This window comes from Tachysurus fulvidraco, chromosome 9 (assembly GCF_022655615.1).
Source record: "Tachysurus fulvidraco isolate hzauxx_2018 chromosome 9, HZAU_PFXX_2.0, whole genome shotgun sequence".
Lineage (NCBI taxonomy): Eukaryota > Metazoa > Chordata > Actinopteri > Siluriformes > Bagridae > Tachysurus > Tachysurus fulvidraco.
The window spans coordinates 25,467,154-25,480,014 of NC_062526.1; the positions used below are offsets into that span (position 1 = coordinate 25,467,154).

General features: G+C 37.5%; 1 protein-coding gene across 1 annotated transcript in view; it reads right to left on the bottom strand.

Moving 5' to 3' along the window:
- Window positions 1-12,413, bottom strand: part of rps6kc1 (ribosomal protein S6 kinase polypeptide 1) — a 31,202-nt gene extending 18,789 nt beyond the window's left edge. The window contains exons 1-7 of the mRNA XM_027165065.2: window positions 12,224-12,413; window positions 8,768-8,803; window positions 7,336-7,456; window positions 6,628-6,743; window positions 5,368-5,461; window positions 3,866-3,922; window positions 2,427-2,753 (exon numbers count right to left, since the gene is read on the bottom strand). Coding sequence (XP_027020866.1) covers window positions 2,427-2,753; window positions 3,866-3,922; window positions 5,368-5,461; window positions 6,628-6,743; window positions 7,336-7,456; window positions 8,768-8,803; window positions 12,224-12,325 — 853 coding nt within the window. The 5' untranslated portion in view covers window positions 12,326-12,413. The remainder of the gene's footprint in view (window positions 1-2,426; window positions 2,754-3,865; window positions 3,923-5,367; window positions 5,462-6,627; window positions 6,744-7,335; window positions 7,457-8,767; window positions 8,804-12,223) is intronic.
- Between the last annotated feature and the right edge of the window lie 448 nt (window positions 12,414-12,861).

Consider the following 12,861-nt stretch of genomic DNA (forward strand, 5'->3'; position numbering starts at 1 on the left):
CAGATACACACAGACACACACACACAGACCCACAGACACACACAGACACACAGACACACACACACAGACAGACACAGACACAGACACACAGACACAGACACAGACACACACACAGACAGACACACACAGACACACACACAGACACACACACAGACACACACAGACACAAAATCCAAAATCACAACAGTGACTAAACCAGCCTTTCTTTTCCAATTTATGGCTTGACATAATGTTTAGTTTTAGTCCATTGACTCAATTTAAATAAAATAAAAAAAAATCCTAGCTTGCTAATCACACAGCTCAGCATTAGCACACTTGCTAGCAAAACGTCATTATCATCATCAGCTTCTGAAGAGTTACAAATTGCTAACAATTTGACTTCTTCATTTAAATATACAATAAATTCACTAACTGATTAGCCATGCATCCAACCATGCTAATCAGATAGCTTGCTAGATCGCTAGCTGGCTAAATAAGTTAGCTAGCTAGTCAGTTACTTAAGTAAAAATCACTCAATCAATTTTAACTGATTAATCATACTATTTTTTTTATAATATGTGCAGTCATCAGTGTCTTTACAGCAAGCTTGCTAATTTGTTAGCAGTTATGCTAGTTCTTCTTTTCTAACATCTTTACAGAAAGCATGCTACTAAAATCTAAACTTCTAAAATCAGGAAAAAAGCATCAACAACAACAAATTCTCTTTCTCCTCCATCATCTGCCTCTCTCTCTCTCTCTCTCTCTCTCTCTCTCTCTTTTTTGCTCTTCCCTCATTATCTCTTTCTGCCATACACCAAGCTAAAGAATCCTGGCAGGTATTAAAAGCTTGGACTGAAGCCCTTCACAAAAGAAGCCCAGCGCCGTTTCATTGTCAACAACACCAGGAGTCGTCACCCGTCCGTAAACAAACGCAAACACATTAACGAGTAAACAAGCGCAGACAGACAAGCCAAGGCATTTTGATCACTGCGCTGGTTTAAGAACAATAAGGCGTGTGTTTGAGAGCGATGCCAGAAAGGCCATCAGGCAGAGTGTAACAGCAGCTATGGCGCTGCCCGCATGGCCTAAAGACACAATCTCAGCTCCAACATCACAATGCTGTTCATTAGGTGAAGACGTCATAGAAAAACATGTTTTTTTTTTTATTTATTTGTTTATTTAATATTATTTATTTTTAAAAAAACAACAGTCAAACTATTTGTTAGCATTTTCACGGTACGTTTTGGAGATTATTCCAGCAGACATGGTAGTTTATCGTAGCTTTTTGGTAGATTGATATTGTTTTATGGTAATTTGGTAGTATAGCATGCCTATAGTAACAAACTACCATAAATATTTGCTTCTCTGTTTCTTGTCAACATGCAAGTAAAACACTTCCAGTTGTTTATCCATTTGTTCGAGTTTTTGGATGATTAGATTAATTACAATACTTTGCCTATTTTCTACCACTTCAACTTTAGATATAAAACTTCTTTATTGCCTGTAGTTTGTCCACTTTTTCCCATTTGCACAGTATATCAGTTACTCCAGCAATTGTGGTAGTTTGTCCATTTGTTACGCTCATGCAGTTGACATGCAGGACGAACGGTTATCATACTATCATACCGTCCGTTTACTAAAGGTTTCACGGTAGGGCATTTACTTCAGCAGTTATGGTAGTTTGTCCATTTGTTAGGGCATTTACAGTAGACACATTTATCCAGCAATTACTGTAGTTTGTCCATTTATTAAGGCTTTTCTGTTTACTACTGCTTTATCGGTAAGTATATTAGCAGGTACCATAGTTTGCCCAGCCGCTATGGTAGTTTGTTTATTTGTTAGCATTTTTATGGTAAGTATTTACTCAAAGTAGTTTGTCCATATTGTTAAACTTCCCCATAGTGTGCAAAAGAATCTGTTTGTTTGCTCCTGCTTTCTCTGTAGGTATATAGCAGGTACCTGTAGCAGATGACACATATGTGCTTATTTGCCCATATGTTAGGGTTCTTGTAGCAGAAGTACTTGTTCTTCAGCAGTTACATTAGTTTGCTACAGGTTTTACAGCATGCATGATGCTTCAGCAGTTAGAGTACTTTCCACATTTGCTATAGTTTTTACTGATGCGTGATATTCCAGCAGTTGCCGTATTTTGCATATATGCAATTGTTTTTACAGTCGACATGCCCCTTTAGAAGTGATGCGTCTTTGCATATTTCGAATTGTTTTTACAGTGGACATGCATTAGAAGTGATACCTGTTTGCCTACTTGGTATTGTTTTTACAGTCGCTTTAGAAGAGACACGTCCTTCCGAGAAGTCCCAGCAGTTTCAGTGGTGTGTCCATTTGTTACTAATATTATCATAGATTATGTAGGAGTGTCTGGTCCTTCTGTAGCTTCTGATTTTGCTGATATGTGACATGTGATGTGTGACCGAGTGAGAGATTACCTTGGACTCCCTGCAATAGTAAATCCACTCCGCTACGGTAGTAAAAGAAGGCAGAAGCATAGTCCTGCTCCACTTCTTTCTGCACAGCAAGGCTGATCTGCTCGCTAGCTTTCTCCAGGTAATCCTTTTTCTGTTGGCTGGAGGAGAAAAGTGCCGCCCTGATGGCCCGCCTTGGGTCTACCTCTGTCCGGCTTATGGCTGTCGAACATCCGCTGCCTCCTGCCCGCTGGTTTGGGGAACTGCAATCCGAGCCCATTCCATCGTCCAAGTCGGGCAGGGAGTCTCCATCCAACAGCAGAGAAATCAGATCACTCTCACTGGATGGACCTGAAACACACAAACATTGTCTGATATATGTACATCCTTTGCTTGCAATTTGCTTATTTTAATAAACAAATGACATCAATTCAAATGATAATATTAACATATTAAAGGTGGGGTCTCCGTTGTTTGAAAGTCAATGTTGACATTTGAAATCACCAAAACAAACACACCCCAACCCAAATGGTCCCACCCCTGTATTGATAGCTCTGCCCCACACATACACCAGACAAGTATAACCCAAGTATAACCCAGACAAGTATTGTGGCGGAACCTGTTGGGGCAGCTGACTGAGGGTATATTTTTATCAATTAAATGAACTCAATGACTATTACAAATGTGTTTTTGTAGTACTGTGTGTTGTACCGTGAAAGGTTTATCTCCGTTTCAAAAAGCTGATCCTATATTTACACAGGTCCTGCTTCTTGCCTTTTTTCGCTTTCTTTCGTTGTTTTTATCCGCCATGTCAATGTTTAGACCGCTTTCTGCTAAGGTCACACATGCCACTGAACACTCTCTCCACCCATATTGACAAGACACACCCCTTTCTGCTCATTGGCTACATGTTAATTTTGTTTGGCGGTCCAACACTGTTTTCTAAAGCAGTTCTCAATCAACGGAGACCCCACCTTTTACAGAATAATAACAGAATAATTTAATTTGTACTTAATTCTTACATAAAGCTAGTTTACGATATAAGCAATTGGTGTTAACTGTTGGTGTCAACCCTTAGAAATTTACATCTTCGACTAATTTGTAGCCTTGTAGTTTTTGTTATTACTTGCATTACAGCCGCTAGTTTTCTTCACCGCTGTAGAATGCGACCATGAATACTATATAAAACATTCCTGGACAGAAAGTAGCAGGCTTCTAACCACAATAAATGTTATCGATTCTGGTACAAAACAATGTTCCGTCCATCACAATTAACACCAAATCCAAAGCCGAGGAACAAACCAAAGAATATTGTGTTTATGTAGTCTATAATTATGCATTGCACTTAAAAATAATAAGGTTTTATAAATTGTTTTCTGTCTGATCAGGATAAAAATAGACTTTTTTACTGTGCTATGAAAACAATAAAAGGATCTAAAGAGATCCAGTGGATCCACACTCACCTCCATACTCTGACTGGCTGGTTAGAGTCGAGTCATCCACACCACCACTCTTATGAACTGCGTTGAGGAGCAAGTCGAAAGTGAAAAAGCGTAAGAATGACGAATGAAACGAAGCCAAGCTGTTAATTGATGTTCAAAATACTCAAAGTTACTCAAACTTAACTCCGCCCACTGCAGGATATAGTATAAAGTATGTGAATAAAATAAATATTTCCAGTATAAAGGACAAAATATTTGGGCTAAATTTCTAAGTAAGCATACAGAGCAATCTTTATTCTGTACTGTATACAAAAATTTCAGTCATTCTGTTTTAAAGCTTTATAATGCAAATACGGAAGAAAGCCGTAAAACACTTCCTAAAGTCTAAATCAGGGTTGTAGTTTTTACAAGATTACAAGTTACGTAGGTTAGCAGAATAAATGAATAAACTATCAAGACTTTAAAATTTTTCGTCTGTATAAACAAGCTGATGCTAACCAACAGTTACATCAGGTTACACACAATTAGCAACATCTGAACAGCTTGCTAAAATGCTAGTCTTTTATTTTCTGTTGCTGGTGGGTAAATTATTAGCAAATAACACATTAAATGGTGTTTAATATTTAACTGACAAAACAAAGAACTAAAAGAACAGTAACTATTGCTAATTGTGCAGTTTCTGTTCAGAATTAAAGATGATTAAATTAAAAAAAGGTTTAAAGTAAGAAAATCTTAAAGTCTGAGGTAAACCTGAGGTAGATATAAGGAAAGTCTAGGGTAATCTGAGGTAGATTTAAGGTATGTCTTGGATAAATTTGAGGAAAGTCTGATATAATGCTGAGGTACACTGAGGTACGTTTTAGGTAAATCTGTAGGAAGTCTGATGCAAGTCTGAGATAAATCTGAGCTAAACCTGAGGAATATTTGAGGTAAATCTGAGGTAAAAATCAAACATCTGAGCTAAACCTGAGGAATATTTGAGGCAAATCTGAGGTAAAATCAAACATCTGAGGTAAACTGAGTTACTTAGGGCAAACCTAAGGTAAAATTGAGGAATATGTGAGGTAAATCTGAGGAATATCTGAGGTAAATCTAAGGTAACTAACAAGTTTTGAATGAAGTATGAATTGTACTGATGGCCACATGACCCCTTAATGTACATCTTACATGTATATCTATATATAAACTCAAAAATCTCCAAAAGCTTTAAATAATTGATCATAATCATAAACCACACCTTCTAAAGATCAAAGTTGTTAAAATCAAGGAAAGAAACGATTAAAGTTTTTATTTAAAAAAGACGCTATCTATCTAACTCTGACATACTGTACACAGCTACGAGGAATAGTATGTAGTAGACAGCAGACACTGCACACATGACACAGTTCATGTTTCCTGTTTTAGTTCAGTTAATGTTCTTCAGCATGGCGTGAGAGCGCCCTCAGGTGGTCACTCTTCCTTTTAATAAATGACGACAACAACCGACAACTGGGGCTCCAAAAGTATTGGAGCCCCATACACACCTTCAGAGCTGCTGTCTGATTGGCTGTCGGCTAAGAAGTCGGAAAATGGTTCTGCTGGCCCGATGAGCTCGGAACCGTCCTGAACTTCTCCGTCCTGGACAACACACACACACACACACAAGCAAACAAACAAACAAACAAACAAAAAAAAATGTATAAAGCTACCTTATACACCGATGGTGTGTTTACTGTGAAAGCCTATAGTGTGAAACTAGAATGCAGGAAGTCAGTGAAGCATAACCATGTGTGTGTGTGTGTGTGTATGTGTGTGTGTGTGTGTGAGAAACAGAGAAACCATACGGGTGTACCTAATCTTGCTCTGTCCGTAAGGGAGTGTATCTTCAAGAATTTCATGAGTGGAACAAATGAGTCCTATGGTATTTGTCTGTGACCAAGTTCATGAGTGTGTGGTCACATAACAGCAAACCTCATGTTCAAATGAGTTTCTGTATGTGTGTGTGTGTGTGTGTGTGTGTGTGTGTGTGTGTGTGTGTGTGTGTGTGTGTGTGCGCGCATGGGTGTAAATTTCATTTAACAGTAGGGGGGGGACAATAAATATAAAATTTCTCATGAGCAATTTTTGAAGGGGAGGGGCACAAATAATAGTCTAATTGTACTTATAAAGATTACTATTGTAGCACGGAGGCGTCTTTATGATTATTTTCAGTTTTTCTTCAAAGAAAATAAAACTATCATAAAAAAAATCACAACAATAAAAACAAGGAATTAAAAAGGGTTAAAGGTTACAGTGCACTATGCAACAAGCTATTGTAAACAAGCTAACGTTAGCTAGCTATTGTAAACAAGCTAACGTTAACTAGATAAGTATTTGAAAAGATAAGTATTGAAAATTACATCGGTAACCAGAATTTTTGCCGCAACTAATTTATGAATGAATCTGCATCAACGACTTTACAGAGAATCGCTTTATGTAAAGTGTATAAAATCCCCTACTTAATGGAGTTTAACATTAACTGAGCCGCAGCCACACACCTGACTCGTGTGTGAAGAGTAGGTGAGATGAACCACTGTGAGGAAGGGGAGGGGAAGGGGAACTCAACTGTTTCTAAATGCAGTTTTTGCGTTTTTTTTCTACTTACACAATTATTTAGGTATACATACATATATTTTTCACAATAGGGAGTGCAATATTTTTTAAATAATTTTTTTTGGGGGGGGCAATCCTTGGATGTGGGAGGGAGGGGCATGTCCCCCCCATCCTCCCCGGGATTTACACCCATGTGTGTGTGTATGTTATACCTTAAAGAAGTCCTGTATATACTGGCTAGCATAAAGAGCAGGAATATTAGCGCTGAACTGTAACAGATCCTCTGAACACTGCCTCCTCTCCTCAATCACAGACTCATCAAACCTGCCTGGACACACACACACACACACACACACACAATATTGTGTGTAATTACACTTAATTTTCAAATGGACACTGAAGAAACAAATAAAGACTAGAAACCATGTAAACAAGCGACTGTAAAATTATTTTAAAAATCATAGTGGGTATTTTGTAAATTTAAAAAGTGACCATTTTTTTATTTAATTTTTCATTAATGACACAAATGATATCCTTCTTGACATTTTCTTACTTCTTACATCAAGAGAAAAGCCTTATTTTACCATAACATTTGGGAAGAGCAGAAATTTTGACGCTCTTCGACAGAACACGGGCAGACGTTTGAAGAAAATCTTTTCTTTATTGAAATAAAAAACAAGTAAACGAATAAACAGACTTTCACCAAACATAACTCGAGATACAATAAACATTCCAGACCTCCTGACTTTCCTGGTTTGAATAATCACTTCAAATCCACTTCAATGTGACGATACAACATTGTTAACGTAATCGGTCAGGTCACTGTAAGCTTTTTATCATGTAATGTGATAAACCTGTAATATAATGTAATACACCTGTAATAGATCACGAAGTGTGACATGTAACCGTGGAAATCTTACCGAAGACTTTGGACTTAGCGAACGGAGGGAAGAGCTCCGACTGTCTGTAGAGGTTTTTGTGGATCTGCCACAGATCTTTGTGCAGCTTCTTGAAGTCGCTGTAGCGCTTCCACACCGTGATCTGCACTCACACACACACACAGACATAGACGATGTCTGGTCTCACCTTTAACTTTCATCATTTTCTTTTCGTTCATCATGTAGAGAAATCCCGACCCTCACCCCTCCTCCCTTCTCATTCCCAAGAGCCAATCATATGTGAAGGAATTCCAACATAATCCAATATTGAGCAAAATCAGGATTAACAGCAAGGTGGAGATTCAAGCAAGAAAACAAACACATGCACTGGCTGAGGTGTGTGAGGTGTGTGTGTGCACATGTGTGTGTGGTGTGTGTGTGTGTGTGGGTGCTGATCCTTTTTTAGGCTGCACCAAGGCTCTAAATGAGATCATGCCAGTGTGTTTGTGTGTGTGTGTGTGTGCATGTATTGATGTATGTGTACTGATGTGTGTGTTTACTGATGTGTATCGATGTATGTGCACTGATGAGCGTGTGTGTGCGTGTGTGTGTGGGTGTCCAAAGACCAATTTTTCATTTGTTAAAAGCTTTCAGCTGGACTCTAGACTCTTCTTCTTAAACACAGATTCTGTAACTGAGTATTTGCAAGTTTGTCTGAATTTTAAAACAGGCGATTGAGTTTCTGAAGGGATCGTTTGATCAGAGACACATCACAATGCTCACCTCTGATTGGTCAGAATGTGTTAATTACTACTGATAAAATGACTCAGCTCTCCTACTCCTACATGTTAATGTTTTTATAGTAACAAAGTTCTTTTTTTTTTTTTTTGCCCTTTACACTATTTCTGTAAAGAGATGTTTATTTCACATTAACGGAAGGAGTCTCCTGTTTCAGCGCTTTGGAACAAACGGTACGATTTATTTACCTTAAGACAGAGAAAAATAATAATAATAAGCGAGAACAACTGGAAAGATAAACTGAGGGTTTGTTGTTCACTCAACTCTGTTAGTATGAGTCCTAAAGAGTGTTTTCACTTCATTCTGTCCTGAAGGTTTGCACTCATTTGTTATAAAATGACAAGAACAACATGAGATGCTAAAAGCTTGATATGAATTCATAAAAAAAAAATACTGAAAAAGAGAACACACAAACACCTAAACAGACAAACACACTACACAGTGACACACACACATACATGAACGCACAAAATTACACACTTAGACCAACACACCCCAAAACAAAAAAGTGCACAACCACCAAAACACACACACCAAGACACAAAAGCTCATAGAAACACACCTACATACAATAACACTCACTATCACACCCCGACACACACACTAACACAATATCATATTTAAATAGAAATCGAATAGTAATTCTAATTTGTTGTCATTCTAGAAGTGATCTCACCTCCTGTACGTCTTCAGGATTCTTCCTTGAAATGATCTGGAAAAGGTACAGAGAATTAAATCAGTCATGAAGGTCCATGAAGGTGAAAAGTGCTCTCTGAGTTCAAATGACTCCAGTACCTACTGGAGTGAAAATATCATCTGTGATGGATAAAAGAATAAAGAATGAATTTTTATTAGATGTGTGCGGCCATAAGTTTGCCTCTTAGTCAGGACACTGTGCTCTGTGTGTGTGTGTGTGGGTGTGTGTGTAAAACTGGGAAGGGGATATGAGGAACTGAACAATGATGACTTTATGTGCATTGAGTTCACACACACACACACACACACACACACACACACACACACACACACAGTGAATTGCGTTCTGTGTACTGTACCATACATAGAGAAGAAGATAAAAAAAATAGATAGATAGATAGATAGATAGATAGATAGATAGATAGATAGATAGATAGATAGATAGATAGATATCATATAAATTATAAAATATTATTATATATTTAATATTTATTAAGTCACATGGTGTGTTTACTGCTTCTGGTTGTTGTGTTTATTGTATGTCTCGGTAGCAGGTCATGTGATCGGCTTCTCCGTCTTCACCGGACAACAAGATCTCAGAGGGAGATGGAAAGAGTCTCACTAATGAACACACCTGAGGACTGCTCCAGAAAGTCGGCATTACACGACCTAAACTCCTCCCAAATCTTTAAAGCGTGAATCGAGTGTTTACTGTGAACTTTATCATAAAACCGAGACGTGATCAATAACGATAGCGGCAAAGACAAACACAGTGTAAGGACGTTTTCCCTCCTGGAAGAGTACAAAAACTGCATTTAGCAAAAAAATTTAAATAAATAAATAAATAAATAAATAAATAAATAAACAAATAAACAAACAAACAAACAAACAAACAAACAAACAAACAAACAAACAAGGAGCCTGGGATGCAGGAAAAAAAAAAAAAGACTGGTTAAATCTAATTACAGTATCTCAAATAATCACTCTCACAACAGTGGTGAGCAGAAAAGAGCTCCAGAAACACACATGTTGAGGCGGAAGAGCTACATCATTATAAATGTGATTACAGTAATGATCTGAGGTTAAAACCTAATTACTCATTTGTGTGATATGATATTTAAAACAAACACGTGATTTACATGTCGCATGAGATAACCTCAAGCAGTGTTTTATAAACAGTTTGGTTTTGGAATAATTGGCAACAGAACAGGCTTTTGTTATGATTTTGTAGCTCTGGAGTTGGATGTTTTCCAGATGTTCCACCAAAGCTATTTATTATTGCACTCTGGCTACAAATATTGCCCTCTGAGGTCAAAACATTACACCATTAAAAATTACACTATACACAAATTTAAACGTTTAATAAATCATATAATTCATATATACACTTTTGGCCATGACTATATATACAAAAGTGTTGGCACCCCTGAAATTCTTCCAGACAATTAAAGTATTTCTCACAGAAAAGTATTGCAATTACACATTTTGCTATACACGTGTTTATTTCCTTTGTGTGTATTAAAACAACACAAAAAAAACAGAGTAAAAAGCAAATTTCACATAATTTCACACGTAACTCCAAAAATGAGCCGGACAAAATTGTTGGCACCCTTAATTTAATATTTGGTTGCACATCCTTTGGAAAAAATAACTGAAATCAATCACTTCCTATAACCATCATTAAGCTTCTTAAACCTCTCACCCAGGAATTTTGGACCACTCTTCCTTTTGCAAATTGCTCCAGGTCTCTCATATTGGGCGTCTTTTCCCAACAGCAATTTTAAGATCTCTCCACAAGTGTTCAATGCGATTTAGATCTGGACTCATTGCTGGCCACTTCAGAACTCTCCAGCGCTTTATTGCCATCCATTTCTGGGTGCTTTTTGAATTATGTTCGGGGTCATTGTCCTGCTGGAAGACCCATGATCTCGGACACAAACCCAGCTTTCTGACACTGGGCCCTACATTGAGACAAAATCCTAATCCTCAGAATTCATGATGCCTTGCACACAGTCATAGGCACCAAAACAACCCCAAAACATCTTTGAACCTCCACCATATGACTGTATGTACTGTGTTCTTTTCATTCCGTTTTTGGTAAACAGTCGAATGATGTGCTTTACCAAAAAAACTCTATCTTGGTCTCATCTGTCCACAAGACATTTTCCCAGAAGCATTTTGGCTTACTTGCGTACATTTTGGCAAACTAAAGTCTTCCTTTTTATGTCTCTGTGTCAGCACTGGGGTCCTCCTGGGTCTCCTGCCATAGTGTTTCATTTCATTCAAATGTGGACGGATAATTCACGCTTACACTGATGCACCCTGAGCCTGCAGGACAGCTTGAATTTATTTGGAACTTGTTTGGGGCTGATTATCCACCATCCTGACTATCCTACGTTGCAACCTTTTATCGATTTTTCTCTTCCGTCCACGTCCAGGGAGATTAGATACAGTGCCATGGGTTGCAATCTTCTCAATCATATTGCGCACTGTGGACAAAGGAACATCTAGATCTCTGGAGATGGACTTGTAACCTTGAGATTGTTGATATTTTTCCACAATTTTGGTTCTCAAGTCCTCTGACAGTTTTCTTCTCCTCTTTCTGTTCTCCATGCTTAGTGTGGCACACACAGACACTCAATGCAAAGACTGAGTCACAGTCACAAAGACTTCTCTCCTTTTTATCTGCTATCAGTGATTTTTAAATTGCCCACACCTGTTACTTGCCCCCCTAACCCCCCAAACTTATTTATCCACAATTTTGAAAGGGTGCCAATAATTTTGTCTGGCCCATTTTGGGATTTTTGTGTGAAATTATGTCAAATATGTCAAACTTTTTCCTCTGTTTTTTTTTTGTGTATGTGTTGTTTGAATACACACAAAGGAAATAGACATGTGTATAGCAAAACATGTGTAATGTGGGAAAATTTCAGGGGTGCCAACACTTTTGACCTTGACTGTATGTATATATGTATATATACACACATATATATGATGAAATTACGAGCATATATTATATATTCTCTATAAAATAAAGCAACATTAAAGTAAACAATATTAAAAACCCTGCCTTTATTAGTGGCAAGATATTTCTCTACCCGTATTCAGACAAATCCCGCCTTCTTCATAGCGATTGGCTAACAACCGCACTTACACACCGCTTATTCAATCCTAATTCAGAAAACGTATACTTCTAACCAATCACCGAGCAAAAGGCGGGATTTGTCAGAAAATGAGTAGGTAAAATAATACAACAGCATAAACAGAATCGGTTGCCACAAATCATCTGACATCTGCATTAAATCTGATTAGCAATACAAGACCAAGATGAATCGATTCCGGTCAATTACTGACTCTACCAAAGTCAGCGTAATCCTTCTGGATTATTCTGTGTTGCTGTTAGATGTATAAACACAGTATAAACAGAGGGACTCACCCTTGCAGTGACTTTATAAACGGTGTATCCCTTTTGGTGCTTTTTCGGGTCTGTAACGGTATAAAATCGAGCCAGTTCGCCTCTTTCCCTCTGCGATATCATCCTGATTAAGGCATGGCAGCCAGCCTGCAGCAAGCCACCCTCCTGTCACCTGCTGAAAATGAAAGGAAGGTAATAAAGAAAACAGAAGAATCCAGGCGGAAGTGAGGAAATCTCGCGAGATTTCAAAATAGTAGTCTCTAGCAATATTAATCGGTTTTCTTGTAGTAATATCAGTTGTGTTGTTGTTGTTTTGTGTGTGTGTGTGTGTGTGTGTGTGTGTGTGTGTGTGTGTGTGTGTGTGTGTGTGTGTAGTGCTTGTTATTTATATGTATAAAAGTAGCATCCATAAATAATACATATATAGATAGAGAACTTCATCAAAGATTAATAATAACCATGTTATTATTTGTTATGCTTTGTTATCAAACAAAGAAAATGTTTTTGATTAGTTTATAGTTCACTCGCAGATAAGATAAGACAAGATAAGAAAATAAAATAAATATAAGACGAGATAATATAAGATAAGATAATATAAGGTAAGACAATATGATATAAGACGAGATAATATAATATAAGGTAAGACAAGATAAAATAAG